The 16,199-nt window shown below is 37.9% G+C and overlaps 1 protein-coding gene across 4 annotated transcripts; it reads left to right on the top strand.

Moving 5' to 3' along the window:
* The first annotated feature begins 2,742 nt into the window (after positions 1–2,742).
* On the top strand, positions 2,743–13,843 carry LOC130215575 (zinc finger MYM-type protein 1). 4 transcript variants are annotated; one of them, XR_008835729.1, is made up of 5 exons: positions 2,743–2,848; positions 3,564–3,845; positions 5,681–7,841; positions 8,281–8,427; positions 11,691–13,843. XR_008835729.1 is itself a non-coding variant. In XM_056447418.1 (4 exons), exons 1-3 carry the CDS (start codon positions 2,794–2,796, stop codon positions 7,837–7,839), a joined length of 2,496 nt encoding a protein of 831 aa, XP_056303393.1. In that variant the 5' UTR covers positions 2,743–2,793; the 3' UTR covers positions 7,840–7,841; positions 11,691–13,843. The 4 variants fall into 4 exon arrangements, 2 of the variants coding, with proteins under 2 accessions (XP_056303393.1, XP_056303392.1); XR_008835730.1 differs by having other exon boundaries at positions 8,281–8,379; XM_056447418.1 differs by lacking the exon at positions 8,281–8,427.
* The last annotated feature ends 2,356 nt before the right edge of the window (positions 13,844–16,199 follow it).

Consider the following 16,199-nt stretch of genomic DNA (forward strand, 5'->3'; position numbering starts at 1 on the left):
AATGTAAAACGGGAAGTACACTGGGACTATGTGAAGTTTCACAAACTAATTTCGAGAGGAGCACGTGATATGATTGACTACAGCTGATCCTCATTGCTAATCATTAGCTAGCCTATCAGATCATTCTAAAACTACTATAAATATCCTGCCTAAACTTTACTCCTTATCTTCGTTTTTGGAACCCCCCCCCCCCCCCCCCCATCCTTCCCTTCTCCCTCCTCTTCTTTCATGATCGGGCAACACGGTGGCTCAGTGGGTAGCACTGCTGCCTCGCAGTAAGAAGGCCACAGGTTCAAGTTCTAATTGAGCCAGTCGGCACTCCCTGCGTGGAGTTTGCATGTTCTCCCTGTGTTTGCGTGGGTTTTCTCCGGGTCCTCCGGTTTCCTCCCACAGTCTAAAAACATGTACATAAGTGAATCGTAATACAGTCACAAGCACTTAATGCATACATAGCAAAAGGGGGCACTCGAGAAACTCCTGATCTCGTATCCCTCCTAATGCTCATTGACCAGGCGGGAACCTTGGGCTCATCTATATCCGAGCTCAGGGTTCTCTCCCGAGACAGCATGCCAAACCTGCTATCATAGTCGAGCATCATCTAAGTGTGAACTCTTGAATGTTTTTGTTTACATCTCTCAAAAAAGGTCTATAGTGTGTGTGCAGAAATACACTTACTATGTTTATTTGTTCTGAGAGCTGAGCTGCTGCTTATTATTATTTTCTTAAACATATCAGAGGAATTGCTCAAAGGTCTGGTGAATTCATGTTTTAATATGTTTGTTAGCACTGTGTGATTGTCAATTATGTCTTAATAAGTATTTTTACATTTCATAGCATCAGTGCATTGTACAATAGGCCTTTTCAATGAAAAACCATTGGAAATGTTGTATTTTGACATTTTAACGAAACAACATCAGGGACTTATGTATATATATTTGTATATATATTTATATACATATATATTATAGAACATTGCTTTATGATATTGTTTGTCAAAGAATTTTAAATTTGGTTAAAGCAATGAGTTCATCGCTTACCTGCTTACTGTGAGAATGACTCGCACTTCATTCATATTCCTTCGGCTTAGTCTTTATTTCAGAGGTCGCCACAGTGGAATGAACCACCAACTTTTACAGCATATGTTTTATGCAGTGGATGCCCTTCCAGCCGCAACCCAGTATCGGGAAACACCCATACACACTCATTCACTATGGCCAATTTAGATTTAGTAAATCCCCCTATAGCGCATGTGTTTGGACTGTGAGGGAAACCGGAGCACCCGGAGGAAACCCACGTCAGCATGGGGAGAAATGCCAACTGACCCAACCGGGACTCGAACCAGCGAGTGAGATGACAGTACTAACCCCCGAGCCACCGTTCTGCCCTATTGACTCGCACTTGTAGATAATTATTTGTTTACATGTAAACCAAAAAACGAAATTAACAGAAAAAATTGTTAATAAGAGAATTTCTGAGGGATATTGCACGAAAGCAAGATATTGAGATTAAGCTGGGATTCGAAGGATATCCTGGCTGATATTTAGTCCTGAATCAGGCTAAATTAAGTTATGGACATTTATTATTTACATCTAGCCTGCTCCTCAGCCAGCTAACAACCAGGCTAAGATTAATACTTTCATTTGTACTTATATTTTTAGATTATATTATCTGTGTAATTGTATTTATTGTAATTTCTTTTTAAAATTCTACTTTTGTATTAATATTACATGTTAGGCACCTAGGGTCTGAGAGTAATGCAATTGCTATGTCCTGTACAAGTGGTTGAATTGACAATAAACGATTGATCTGTTAATTTCGCTGTCAGAATTTTTCTTTATCATCACTCCGTGTTCTTGGCTGTTTACATATATATTCCAATCATTCAAATTACAATTACAAACATGATCAAATCAATATTTTTAATATGTTCATAAATGGCCATGTCAGATTTCCATAAAAAACATGGACGATTTAAATGATATCTCTTAAGTGTAAGTGCCTTTTTATCAACTTTCTAAGTGCCTAATAAACAATATTTCACCTCAAACTTGAGATTACATTTTTGTCTACATTAACAATTGTTTTGGTTTGGCTAGTATTATGATTTGTTGATCCTTCGTTGCTCCCGCCTCGTCGTGATGACGTCAGCACTTACGCGTTCATTCAGCGTCGAGTCTTCAGAGCTGAGGTGAGTCGTTCACGCTTTTTTCTCGTGTTTACACAACAATAAAACACACTTTACAGTTTATTAAAGCGACAATCTGCGACTAGTTTCTGCATTGAGTTCACCTCTATCTGTGTGTCTGCTGACCAGAACAATACAGCAGGCAGTGAGGAGCTCTGAGAGGAGGTGGATGTGTTTATCTGTGTTAGTGTGTTTATAATGTGAAGTGTGATCTCTAAAGAAAATAATGAGAATCTACTGCTGCAGAAATATGGTCTTTGATGCTGGAAATGCTTATTTTTAGTGGTTTTACCAGTTTCCGTATAATTGCAACAATAATTAGTCTATCAGAACTGCTGAAATGCTCTTTATTTCATGTCTGTTTTCAGTTCATTCTATTTATTTCATTATACGTACGTGTTCAGACTGGAAAAGTGTCGCATTAAGTAAATTTTATTGGTGTCAGCTCACTTGAACACATTATAATCACACACCGTATCACCTACTATTATAAGAATATTTATTTCCTCAATCAGTGTAAATGAATCAGATTTCTCTGTTTCTTCTCCTGAAGCTCTGTCACCATCAGTGAAAGACAAAGACAGAGTTTATTGAAGGACAGTGAGAAGATGAGTGATCCAGAACCCTGCAGAATTAAACAGGAAGAGACTGAGGAACAAATAGGTTTGTGTTTATTCATTACTCTTTGTAAGAGCCAGTTATGCATAATTCATTTGTGATAATAATTTAGTTAAAAAGGTTAAAGCATGATGAAAATTGATATTTAAATATATTAAGAATTCATTGTGATTGTATTATCTAAAATGCTTAATTTAATAATTGATACAGTTTAAAAACCTTTACTTTGGTATTTTGGCTTCTGACAGTAATACGTCTTGAGGTCATTAGTTCATACATTTAAGGCAGATTGCAGTTAAGGATGTTGGAAGCAACACAGTTATTTGACCGAGCTATGCCGAGCTATATTGATTCTATTGTTACTTTGTATTTTTGTTGCATTTCTTCAGTAAACCTTTTTTAAAAGAAGATTCGGTCTTACTCACGTTTTTTCAAATACTGGTTGTTGGAATAGAAGCTGCAAAAGGTGGTACATAAGGATTTGCAAGAAAGGTGTGCCACTACACTCTTTAATAATGAGGCTAATGAACAACTTCACTTTTAGTGCTTTTTAGCGCTTTTCATATTACTTTTATTTTTTTTCTTTAATTTTATGCTTGTGTAGATTTTTTTATTTAATTAAATAACATTTAACAATAATAATTAGGATTTAGCGTGCACTTTGAATCGAGAAATAATTTAGTGCTTCAGTTTCAAGATTGCTTGAATAGATGGAGATTCTCTGTTTAATTGGGTCTGATCTTATTTCTTTAATTTTCAGATGTGATGGTGAAAGTAGAGAGTGAAGTACTGAGTGAAGATGAGGAGAAACATCATGTCAGTAAAGAAAGTCCTCCCATAAAGACTGAACATAGTTTTATAATGAACAGCACAGCGGTAAATGATTTCGCATGCACTCAGTGTGGAAAGAGCTTCAGCCACAAAGATGATCTCAACCTTCACATGAAGATCCACACTGGAGAGAAATCATATCCCTGCGTTGCTTGTGGGAGGAGTTTTACACATGTATCATCTCTACGTTTACACACAAAACGAATTCACAGTAAGTAGAGCATCTAAAGCTCCAGCTCTTTCAGGTTGTACTGTTTTTATATTGCAACACCTCTCCTCGATTTGGTATCACTCTGAGGGGGTTCTACAGAATTTGGCTCTCTTGAAACAAAATGATATCAATTGTAAACTCTTTTATTTTACACGCATGCATGGATTTATTATCAAATTAACTAAAAAAACATCAATTACAACAAAAATAAACAAGATATACCAAAGTCAGAAACTAAATAGTCTTTCTGAAAAAATAAGGTCAGTGACCACTTATCACTTAGAGCACTTGAGAGCAATGCAATAAATCACTTATGATGTCCTGTGACTCCTTAGAAGAAAGGTAGTTGTTTGTAGAAAAACAGTCAATATGCCTTGTTTAAGTGAGTTTTGTGTTGCTCCCCAAGAAATTGGATAAACTTGGTATATCCCAGTGAGAACAGCAAACCAGAGGCACAATGATAGCAACATATAAACAGTCCTTTAATTGAGCGATAACTTCAATAGTTCTCAAAACATTGGACTGAATTAGAAGGCCGGTAGCAAAAGGGATGCATGTGGTGTCCACTCTACCAAACACTCCTCCTTACTCTATGTTAAGTGGCTCTTTATAAGGGTGCTAATCAACCTAGTGCCCCTGGAGGTCGGAAGCAGTATTGCATGTCAACATGCCAGACAAAACACCATTAAAAAATAAAAAATAAATAAAAAAATAATAATAGTAACATTTAACATGTTACAATATAATATTCACAAAGTCTAAAACACTAAGGCATAATTCTGTTTTTGTACCCCTTCCCCTTCCTCTTGGCCCTTGAATCAGAGTGTGAAGGGGAACGGCTTCAAAATTTACCCCTAAGATTTGGGAAAGCACTACAGCACCTGCACACCTCATCATATGTTATCAAGCTCTCTTGCTTCATATGAGATCAGATGATCGCGACTGCTATAGTTATTCCAGTTGTGTTATTTTTGGGTATTTATCTTCATGAAATCACTGAAGGCCTATATCATGTTATCATAACAATATAATGTGGCAATAAGATCATAATACTGTACTGTGCATTTACACAGTGGCCATATTCATCTATGTAAACACACCAAAAACAACATTAACATTATAGCAGACACTGTAAAAAGCTCATTCTCAGCCACTAGATGGTTCTGACAGGGTATTCCAGTTTCATCGAGTATCAGAATGTTGTGGGACAACTATACTGGAGTTATTATTAGGGATTATAGAAATTTAGTGGTTTTTATGTTATTATTTTGTAGCATTTAGCATTTAAAATCATGAAGGTAAAACATGAAGGCGGTTGTGAATTTATTAAAACGTGCTTGTTTGTTGTAAAAATTTGTAATAATGACAAAAATACTAATTTGTGGATCACCTTACTTCCGGGTGCAGCTTAACTGTCGTTGTGGCTGGTGTATTCTGGGAAATTTCCTGAAAAATCTTAGTTTGAAGGGGTATGTAACCCTTCCCCTTAGCCCTACACCTTCAAGCTAAAGAGAATTGGGACACCTTGAGGGATAGAATTGGGATCGGTCCTAAAGCAGGTGTTCTCAAACTCTGTCTTGGTGGTCAGGTGTACTGCAGACTTTAGCTCATCCTTGCAAATGTGTTGAGGCAAGTTGGTTTCTAGAAAGAGCTTGATTAGCTAGCCCAGGTGTGTCTGATTGGGTTGGAGCTAAAACCATCTGGACCAAGATTGAGAACTCCTGCAGTAAAGTCTCAATCCCAAAGAGATATTTTTGATTTTGATGCTTTTTAACTTGAAATGTTTCGGTCCTGCTGGAACTGAGACTGTGTGTGTTTTGTTTTTCCCACATTAGGGTTTAATGCGTCTCCAACAGTGGCGGATGTAATATCTCAGCTCAAAAATTTCTCAGAATTGGACTTTCAATCAAAACATGAAGTAATAAAGGATGGACGACCAATGCCGGAGCTTAAGGACCTGCTTCAAACGACGGGACAGAAGATAACTCGATCCTTTCAAAGGGATTGGTACGACCGAAAAGACTGGCTGTGTGGCTGTGCCACAAGAAACCGCCTTTTCTGTTATCCCTGTCTTTTGTTCTCAGCCTGTGACAATGTATGGACTGACACAGGATTTTGTGACTTAAAAAATCTACCAAGAAGTCTCAGCAAACACGAAAGCTCAGCTACTCACATTCAAAGCCAAATCGCTTTAAAAACTTTTGGAAGTTCGCAGATAGACTTGGCCTTAAACGAACAGCATAGGCTAAACATCAGCATTCACAATGCTAAGGTGAAGGAAAATCGAGAGGTTTTAAAAGATCTTATTAACGCAACCTGCTTCTTAGCCAAACAGCAATTGGCGTTTCACTGTAACGACGACAGTGCAAGCTCTTCTAATCGTGGGAATTATGTTGAACTATTGCATGCTTTTGCTGAGAAAGATGAGAGGCTTGCAAGACACTTAAAGACATCTACTCTATTTTCTGGCTCATCAAACAGGATACAGAATGATTTAATTGAAGCAATGAGTGAGGTGATCAGAAGTGACATCAAAAAGGACATCGATGCAGCACCATTTGTTGCTGTGGAAGTGGATGAGACAACGGATGCCACTAACAAATCCCAGCTCTCTGTCATTTTGCGTTATGTGGCTAAAAGTGAGGCGGCCTGTGAAGTGAGGGAGGCCTTTCTGGGATTTGATGATGTTAGTGATGACAGAAGCGCCTCTGCTGTAGCCCAGTATGTCTTGGGAGTGTTGGAGAGATACAAGTGTGTTGAAAAGCTGGTGGCTCAGACCTACGACGGAGCGTCTGTAATGTCATCAGAGCTTACTGAACTGCAAGTGAAGATTAAAGAGAAGGTGCCTCAAGCCATGTTTACCCATTGTTACGCACATAAACTGAATGTAGTGCTGCAGAATTCAGCAAAGAGCATGCCCGAGTGTAGAGCCTTTTTTAAAGCAATTGAAGGTCTAGGAACGTTTTTCAACAAGTGCACGAAGCGCACCCAGTTACTGGATGATGTTGTGAAACGCCGTTTACCAAGAGCAGCGCCCACAAGATGGAGCTCAAAGTCTAGACTGTTGCAAACTATAAGCATGTACCAATCTGACCTGCTCGCTGTATTCCATATTATGATTGAAAATCCAGACAGCTGGGATATTGACACTGTAATTATGGCCTCCGGATATGAGCGGTGGCTGTCAAAGGCGTCAACATGCTTTCTCATCATGGCATATGATGGAATCTTCAATGAAACAGATGCACTCTTCAGAGTACTGCAAAACAAAGCCATGGACAATGGGTTGTGCTGTGCACGAATACACGACACAATTGGAATTGTAGAAGGCCAGAGGCAGGAATTTGAGCGTTTCTACGAGCGGTTTGAGCAGAAATGCTCCTCACTTGGTCTGACAGATAGTGTCCGAAGTCCACAGCCGGTCAGAGAAGAGCGGAAACAATTGTTTAGTAACATTCTGGACAACGTTACTTCTCAGCTGAAAGCCAGGTTTGATCATTTTAGTGATCTAGCTTTCCTTGGTTTGGTCGATTGTACAAGATTTAAGGAAATGTCAAAACATTTCGATGACACCAAACTGCAGAGCTTGTCCAAATATGCCAGGTTTTTTGACTTTGTCAGACTAAAGGCTGATCTCATCGGACTGTATAGCTCACAAACAGTGAGGAATGAATGCAAATCCCCTGTACAGCTCCTCAGCTTTTTGACCCAGAAGAACCTGACACAGGCTGTTCCTGAAGCCACCAAATTACTCCAGCTGGCCCTCACTATACCTGCTACTACAGTGTCTGTGGAAAGGTCATCCTCTGCTCTGAAAAGACTCAAAAGCTACAGTCGCAATTGCACTGCTCAAGGACAACTTTCATCCCTGGCACTCCTCTCCATCGAGACTGAGAGACTTCTGAAACTAAAAGAAGATAAAGAAGACTTTTACGCCAAAGTCACAGAGATTTTTATCCAGAAGGAGCGGCGTATGGACTTCATTTACAAGTAATGGTAAGGCCAGTGTGCAAATCCTGTGTGTGTGAGAGAGAGATCGAGCGCACATCGGCCGTGATGCTCTGTTGCTTGTTATTCAAAAGGCTATATTCGAACTTAAGGGGAGAAAAGCGGTAGTTCAACATTAAGTCAGACATTAAGAAATAATAATAATAATTCAAACATTTATATAGCGCTTTTCTGGACACTCAAAGCGTTTTACACAGTTTTGGGGGGAATCTGCTCATCCACCACCAGTGTGCAGCATCCATGTGGATGACGTGACAGCAGCCATATTGAGCCAGACCACACACTAGCTGATTGGTGGAAAGGAGACAGAGTGATGAAGCCAATTATGATATGAGGATGGTTAGGAGGCCATGATGGACAGTTGGTCAGTGGACAAATTTGGCCAGGATGCCAGGGTTAAACTCCTACTCTTTTTTTTTTTTTGAAGGACGTCCTGGGATTTTTAATGACCGCAGAGAGTCAGGACCTCTGACAGTATGGTGTCCCCATCAATATACAGAGGCGTGAGGACCCACACAGACCACAGGTTGAGTGCCCCCAGCAGGTCTCACTAATGGCTCATTTCCACTGACTGGTACGGTACGGTTTGGTTCGGTTTGGTACGGGTCACCTTTATCAGGCTTGCGTTTCCACTAACAAGGGTACCCTTTTGGTGGGCGTGGTGTATGACAGAAAGTTTCAGTCGACGTCATTCTCGCTCGAGGAAATGTCTATAATAAAGCTGTACAGGTCGCTCACATATCATATGAGAAGCTCTTCTCACAAAACAGATGCTTTACACACATAAATACTTGTGTAGAAATCTTTATTACTAACTTTTCTATGAACATGAGTTGATTATAACTGCAGATCAATGACAGTGCGAAACAGCCTACTGTAACGTCTGTAATTATATTAAATAACTAAATAAATGAACATATATAAACACCAACAGCCCCTTACAGTCTCCAATATGTTACCAACTACAGATAAACTACACACAACAGACATTTCGTCCTTATTTAGGTTCAAAAACAACACAAGATATAGCCTACAGTCAGTGTAAACCTCTCATCTGTGTCTGTAATCCTCAGCAGCACATGTAGCCTCTGTTAGAGAGTAATTCCGTCATTCCCAGTTCATATTAGTCCAAAATGTGAAGATAATAAGTTAGTTATACTTGGCATTTTGATCATGTTTGCTGAATAATAACGTGCTCCTTTTTTCCGGCTTCTCCTTTGTTTCTTCGCGCTTCACTCTCGCGTTTGTCAGTGTCTGACAGGATCGGGTTTCAAAAGCACGTCAATAATCAAGTGCAGGTTATTATCATCAGCTCAAGAAGTTTGTTATTTCAGATATAATGTTAGATGCGCGTGAGCGCTAGCAAGAAAGCGAAACAGCTCGCGCCTCAGACTGGCTCATAAAAAAACTACGGGGCACAGGGTAAATCTGCTCTTCTTCTTGGCTTTGTGGCTGTTCATCAAGACGACGACAAGGATTGTTTGAGCCCAGATCGACCATGGCTTGTTATTATATGTATTTATAATTCCGCTGTAATCTCTGCTGTGTATTTTAAACATGGCATTTTTTGTTTTCATTCTGGCTTGTTGCGTAAGCGAATGACGTATCTCTGTAAACCAATAGCGTTCAGCTGCGCGTGTGGCTCCGCCTTTTGGTACCCTTTCTCGTGTTTGGTACCCTTTCGAAAGGGTGCTGAAAAAGTGGTACGGTACAGTACGGTATGCCTTTTGACAGTGGAAACGGCCATAAAAGCGTACCGAACCGTACTGTACCGTACCACTCAGTGGAAATGGGCCATAACACCACTTCCAGCAGCAACCTAGCTCTACCATCCCAGGTACTGACCAGGTGCAGCCTTGCTTAGCTTCAGTGGGAGACCATGTGAGAGTTGCAGAGAGCTAGCTGCCGGTTGTCAAAAGAACCAGTACTTTGGCATCAAGTAGGTACTAAAAAAAAAAAAAAAAGTAGTTTTTTTCATGTTTTCTTAATATTGGTCGTACAGAGGAGCCGGTTAGCCCTGTTCTAGATGTGATTAATGAAAATTAAAAATCAAAAAAATGTACCTGATGTAGTGTTAAAACGACAAACGAAAAATAACTCATGACAAAAATAACTAAGTATGGATAATGATTTTATTTCGTCTTAATACAATCTTAGTAATATTAATAATATAGTAAATTTGTATTAATGCATTAAATACATTTACAGTATTTTGTAATTCATGTTTTTTTTATCTACCCTGTTTATTTTGAATTACATTATGGGACTTTGATCTTACTTCCAACAACTTTTATCTTTAAAATGTTTGAAAAAGTGACTTTTATTGTCATTTGTAATAGTCTGCAGTGCTATATTGTCTGCGTTGGTGTTGTATATTACGCTACAGAAACTTTGCAATAAACTGCAGCACATTTTCTGTTAGTTTACAGACCCATTTCTCTAGATATAATTTCTTACACATTATATACGCTGTAAAAAATAAATCCGTAAAACTTACGGTAAAAAAAAACGGCAGCTGTGGTTGCCAGTATTTTACCGTTAAAAATTCGGTACAAAGTAATTTAGCATTTTTACAGTAAACAACCGTATTTCATTAATTTTCAGATGTAATATGTCTGTATTTTGAATTACCAACATCTACACATCTTTTGTTACACGGATAGACACGATAACAACGCCATACGCTGGTGGTGATGAGTAAGTTACAAAATAAACCAATACTCATCACAACTTTTCCCTCAAGCAGAAAAGTGTATTAGCGTATAGAAGGTGCTCAGGGTCATTCACACAGCTACTAAACACCAGTATGGTAACACACATAAAATTAAGTTATGAAATAAACATTGTTTATCAACATTAGATGTAACATAAATCTCTAATGTACATCACTGATGGGGAAACAACTAAAAAGATCCATAGTAATGTTAATAAAAACTGATGTGTCTACCAACCAAATATCAATGTCTAATGATGTAACAGCTTGACGTTGTGTCGACGTTACCACTATGACGTCTATCAGATGTTTGATTTTGGTTGCCATACCTGACGAATAAATGTCAATATTTGACGTCAATATGACGGTGGTTTAAGATGCTGGCTTGATGTTGGATTTTGGTCACAACCTAAAATCAACCAAATATCAACACCATTTGATGTAATTATTGGACATCAAGAAAACACTCTCCTTAGATGCTGGCTAGATATAAAATTTTGGTCACCTGATATCACGACCTAAATCTAACCTAATATTAACGTCTTATGACGTTGTGTGCCTGCTGGGCAATAACTAACTACACTACAGAATGTTACGTTTACACACACATGCACAGATTACATATAAACACATTCGCTTTTTACAGCGTAATACTCACTACTCTTGTGTGCTTTTGAAAGGTCTTTTTACGCATAATTTGAGTAATATTTACAATAGACACTTTTACTTCCGCTACATTTTAAGGCAAGTAATGGTGGTTTTACTTGAGTATGATTTTTTTTAGCACTCTTTCCACAACTGACAACCGGAAATAAAAACTTCTGAATCAGAAAAAACACAGTGTACCACGTTTAAACAGTATACGTGGCAGGTCTCTTGCCTTACCATTAAAGCTTGTCTAATGCAAAAAACAGTAAGTGTGTTGGGTGACATGATTAACCTAATTCCATACTTTTTTTGTGATGACTTATCGCAAAGTTAAGTCGTATGACAACGGTTAATGACATTGGTTATGTTATTAACACAAACATACATTTGTAATGAAAACACACCTACTATTGATTATTGATTTTACAAAACGACTTAGTTTTTCTCTTAATGTGACTTTTTGTCTTCATTTTCAGGTCTGATGAAGACTTTTATGTGCTGTTTTTTTGTACAAAGAGTTTCGCAAGTCCACACAATTTAAGCTGACATGAGACGAGTCACACTGGAAAGAAGAAACTTTACAAGTGTTCATACTGCGGCAAGAGATTCAGTGAGTTACAACGCCTGAAAATACACCAGAGGATTCATTAATATACATGTTCTGTGTGTGGAAAGAGTGTTGCACAGCAAAATTTAACAAGATCCACACTGGTGTGACAGAGTTTGTGTTCTCTGCGTGTAAGAAGACTTTTAATAGAGCCAGAGACTTTAGAGACTTCACACATGTGGGAGGAGGTTCGACTTGTTATCAAACCTTACCGAACACATGCTGACGCACACTGGAAAGAAAACAACACAAATGTGATCAATGCAGCAAAACATTTTTGAGAGTGTCAGAGCTGAAGAGTCATCTTAGACTTCATACACTTTAAGGCTGGTGCACACATTTTTCCTGAGATATTTCTCAACACAGCATGGTGTCAGCCGAAGGGCATTTTTTTTTTGGGAAATCCACCACCATAACCCAATTCTTAATTTAGTCACTTATGTCCGCCCCAGACTCATGGCATAATACACTCTTATTTATACTTCTGCTTTGAGTGATCGCTGTACTCCATGGTGCAGGTCTTGCATATAGCCGTGCATTTATACTTGTGTGATTTGTTTGTGTTACTCTGACAATAACACTTCCGAAACGTTGGCAGGCAGTGGGGTTTCTGTATTCCTATGTAATGTTGTCTTGATACTGAATTTCGGTACTGAAATTTTAAAAACGTCCATTTCCCGCTAACATTTGAGCGCGTTCTTAAACTCCGCTGATTTGCCATCGTTGCTTACTAAATTATCATGCAGTATAACAATAAACTCCGGTCAAAAAACTGTGTTGCTTCATCTTTTTGCTGCTTTCGTATCAATATAACTTAAAACAGTCCAATAAAGATGTAATGGTGAAATATCGAATGCACACAACTAAATATATCAACATGTGTTAACTGTACATGAATTTGAGCACTAAGTTACATAAAATACAACCAGTGTCACAATGCCAACTTCATATGAAACGGTTAGAAATGCCACAGGGTTGCCGGTTTAATTGTTTTGCCTTAGTTCAGTTTTGTTTATTCATTCATTCATTCATTTTCTTTCGGCTAAAGGCTGTTATATACTTCTGCGTCAAGTGCATGCATATGCTCGAGCTGGAGGTGGACCGTCACGGAAGCGCACCTCTTAAAAAATGTAACTATGCGTCGTTGCGACGTGTAGTTCGAATTTTTATTTTATTTTTTTTTTTTTGAGAGTTGCACGTCAGCGTCGCAAGCTCTGTGATTAGCGTGTCACAAGCTCTGTTATTGGTCGGCTTAGTAGCGCTGGCGAGTGTGGACAGGACCGAGAGCTGTGCGAACCCGTTGGAGCAAGTGTTTACAAATGTCAAGTCCTGTAAAGAAGCTCCAGATGGAAAGTTTTGTTTTGTGTTTACCTTATGATTAAAGTTGTTGCACGTCCGCCAGTTCCTGCCTCAAAATGGGCAAGTTTCAGCTGCTTGTACATTTAAGGTAGCATTCAGAAAAAACAAAACACCTGCAAAGAAACTCGACACAGAGGAACATAAACTCCTCACTGCCAGCTAGTGTTTCAGAAGTGTTATTGCAGAGGAATACAAACAGCACACAGAAGTATAAATGCACGTCTACGCGCAAGGCATGCGCTGTGGGTCACGCCAATCACTTGACGCAAAAATATAAACCAGGCTTTATTCCCTTTAGTCCCTTTATTCATCAGGGGTCAATCGATACCGTCAAAGGCACCTGCGTTAGCACCCAAAAGGCAGAGGAAGATGCTAACCATCGCACAAAAAGTTGGACTTCTGGACATGATAAAGGAACATAGAAGTTACACAGCTAAAGGGCACCATTACTCAATAAATAAGTCTTCTGTTCGTAGCATAAAGAAGGAGCGACTTATTTTTCTACGAAAGTTTGAACTTTGAGAGTGTTTAAATGAGTAAGAAAAGTGTAAAAATGTTAATGCCTGTCTGAAAAAGTGTACAAGTACACTGTAGTGCAGTGAGGCTTTTTATAGCCTTAAAACATCTATAATAATTAAGAAATAAAGCGGACTACTTTGCGAATTTCGCCTATTGTGGGTTATTTTTTAAATGTAACTCGCAGTTAACGAGGTACCACTATTATATATATGGTTTTAGTTGAATTTAGCTGGTCATTTTCCAGCCTGACCACCTAAGACTTGGCTGGAAATGACTGAAAACCAGCCTGGAAATGGCCAAAACCCCTCTAAAACCAGGCTGGTCAACCAGCTAAAACCAGCCAACCAGCCTAGGCTAGTTTAAGCTATTTTTTTCAGTAGAGATTATTATATATCTTCAAGCAGTCATTTTTTATGTAATAAGTATTCCTACACTTTGGTAAATTCTAGTTTCCTGATAGTGGTTACCTCAGTAATATAATTGTATTACGTTTACTTTTTAGTGGTGCATTTTAACAACGTTTTAAGTGACTAGTAGACCGTCTCTCACCATGTTTAGACTTGTTGGTAGTATTTTTATTTGGCGCGTTGTTAAACCGCCATTGCTCACGCCTCGCCGTGATGACATCACCACTGACGCGTTCACTCAGCGTCGAGTCTTCAGAGCTGAGGTGAGTCGTTGACGCTTTCTCTCGTGTTTACACAACAATAAAACACACTTTACAGTTTATTAAAGCGACAATCTGCGACTAGTTTCTGCATTGAGTTCACCTCTATCTGTGTGTCTGCTGACCAAAACAATACAGCAGGCTGAGAGTAGCTCTGAGAGGAATATATGAGCTCAATGTTTGTGTTCTGTACTAATGTGTTTTTTTCCCTACGTTTGTATTAGTAATTTCACAAAGTACGAACTATAAATGAACAAAACGTGAATCTACAACTAAACGTGAACGTACTACAGATGTTTTTCTTCTCAGTTTCTGTACATAGATTTGCTAACAATCAAATTTTATTGACATGAATACTAATGAGCAATTCTAGCATTATGGATGTGACATTTGCAGTAAAAACTCAAAGCATAAATTCAGATAAAAAGTATACATTGACATTATATTAAAACATCTGTTTACATTTTCCAGAACAACTCACCAGAGTTATAGGATCAGAAAAATATCAATCTGTAAACATATTTTGTATTTAAAACGAGGGAAATAAACATGTGTTGTGACCAAAATGTCTGCGAGTTTACAAAATACAACATACTTAGTAGAAATTCTGTGAATTAAACTGCTTAAAGCAAAAGAAATGTTGATAATCATAAGAGTTGGCTCACAATAAAACAAACATAATTGATTTTTTTTAATTTAATATTTTTGCATTTATGGGGAAAAAGTGTCGTTATGGGTGTGACATCTCTCCATTTCGGATGTGACATTTTTATTTTTGTGACTTTGGTAAATCAAATATAATAGTTTAAAAACATTGACAGATACATTTTTGAGTATTTCTAAAGTACTGTAAGATATTTGCTTACACAAAAAATGGTTTCCGTATTTTGTTGAAAACTTTTTTTTCATGGCAAGGTTGACGTTTGCATGGAATTACTCTAATATTAAACCAGATAAAACAGAGAATAACTAGATATCAATTCAAAAATACGTTTTTAAGCAGTTACTACTGAAATATATCCTGCCAACACAGTTTTAAAATGAACTGATCCCGAATGTTGTTTAATGAGTGTTTATAGTCTGAGGCTCAACAATATATTCAGAGCTGCTGAATCCTCTTAATTTCATGTCAAAACATCCTGTTTTTACTTCATTCATACTGATGTCTTTAGAATAAGTTAATGTTATTGGTGTCCGCTAAATTACATAATCGCATATTGTATCTATTTATTTAATCAATAAGTGTAAATTAATCAGATTTTTCTGTTTATTATCCTGAAGCTCTGCTGCCATCAGTGAAAGACAAAGACAGAGTTTATTGAAGGACAGTGAGAAGATGAGTGATCCAGAACCCTGCAGAATTAAACAGGAAGAGACTGAAGAACTAATAGGTTTGTGTTTATTCATTACTCTTCAGTAATGAGGCTGTGACGTTCATATTTAAGCGCTTCATCAGTTTTAGTTCTGTTTTCATATTACCTTCTTAATTTTTGTTTTCGATTATGAGATATGCCTAAATCAACTTTACATCTCAAACTGTTTTTAATCAACGTAAAACTGTAAAATTTATTTAAAATCTATATAATGAGTCCCTTATATATCTGCTCAGAGATGGATCCTCTGATAAACACGGCTTTTGAAATGAACCTGCACAACAGAGATAAATGATAGTTGGTGTGTTTAATACTGTTTATATTATGTCGAGTTAAGTGTACCTACAGCTGTAGTTATGAATCTGTGCACTGCAAATCGAGAAATTGTATTCCATTCATAAAATTTTGGGATCAATGGAGAATCATTTTGTCTTTAATAGACCATATTCATGGCAGTGAA

This window comes from Danio aesculapii, chromosome 22 (genome assembly GCF_903798145.1).
Source record: "Danio aesculapii chromosome 22, fDanAes4.1, whole genome shotgun sequence".
Lineage (NCBI taxonomy): Eukaryota > Metazoa > Chordata > Actinopteri > Cypriniformes > Danionidae > Danio > Danio aesculapii.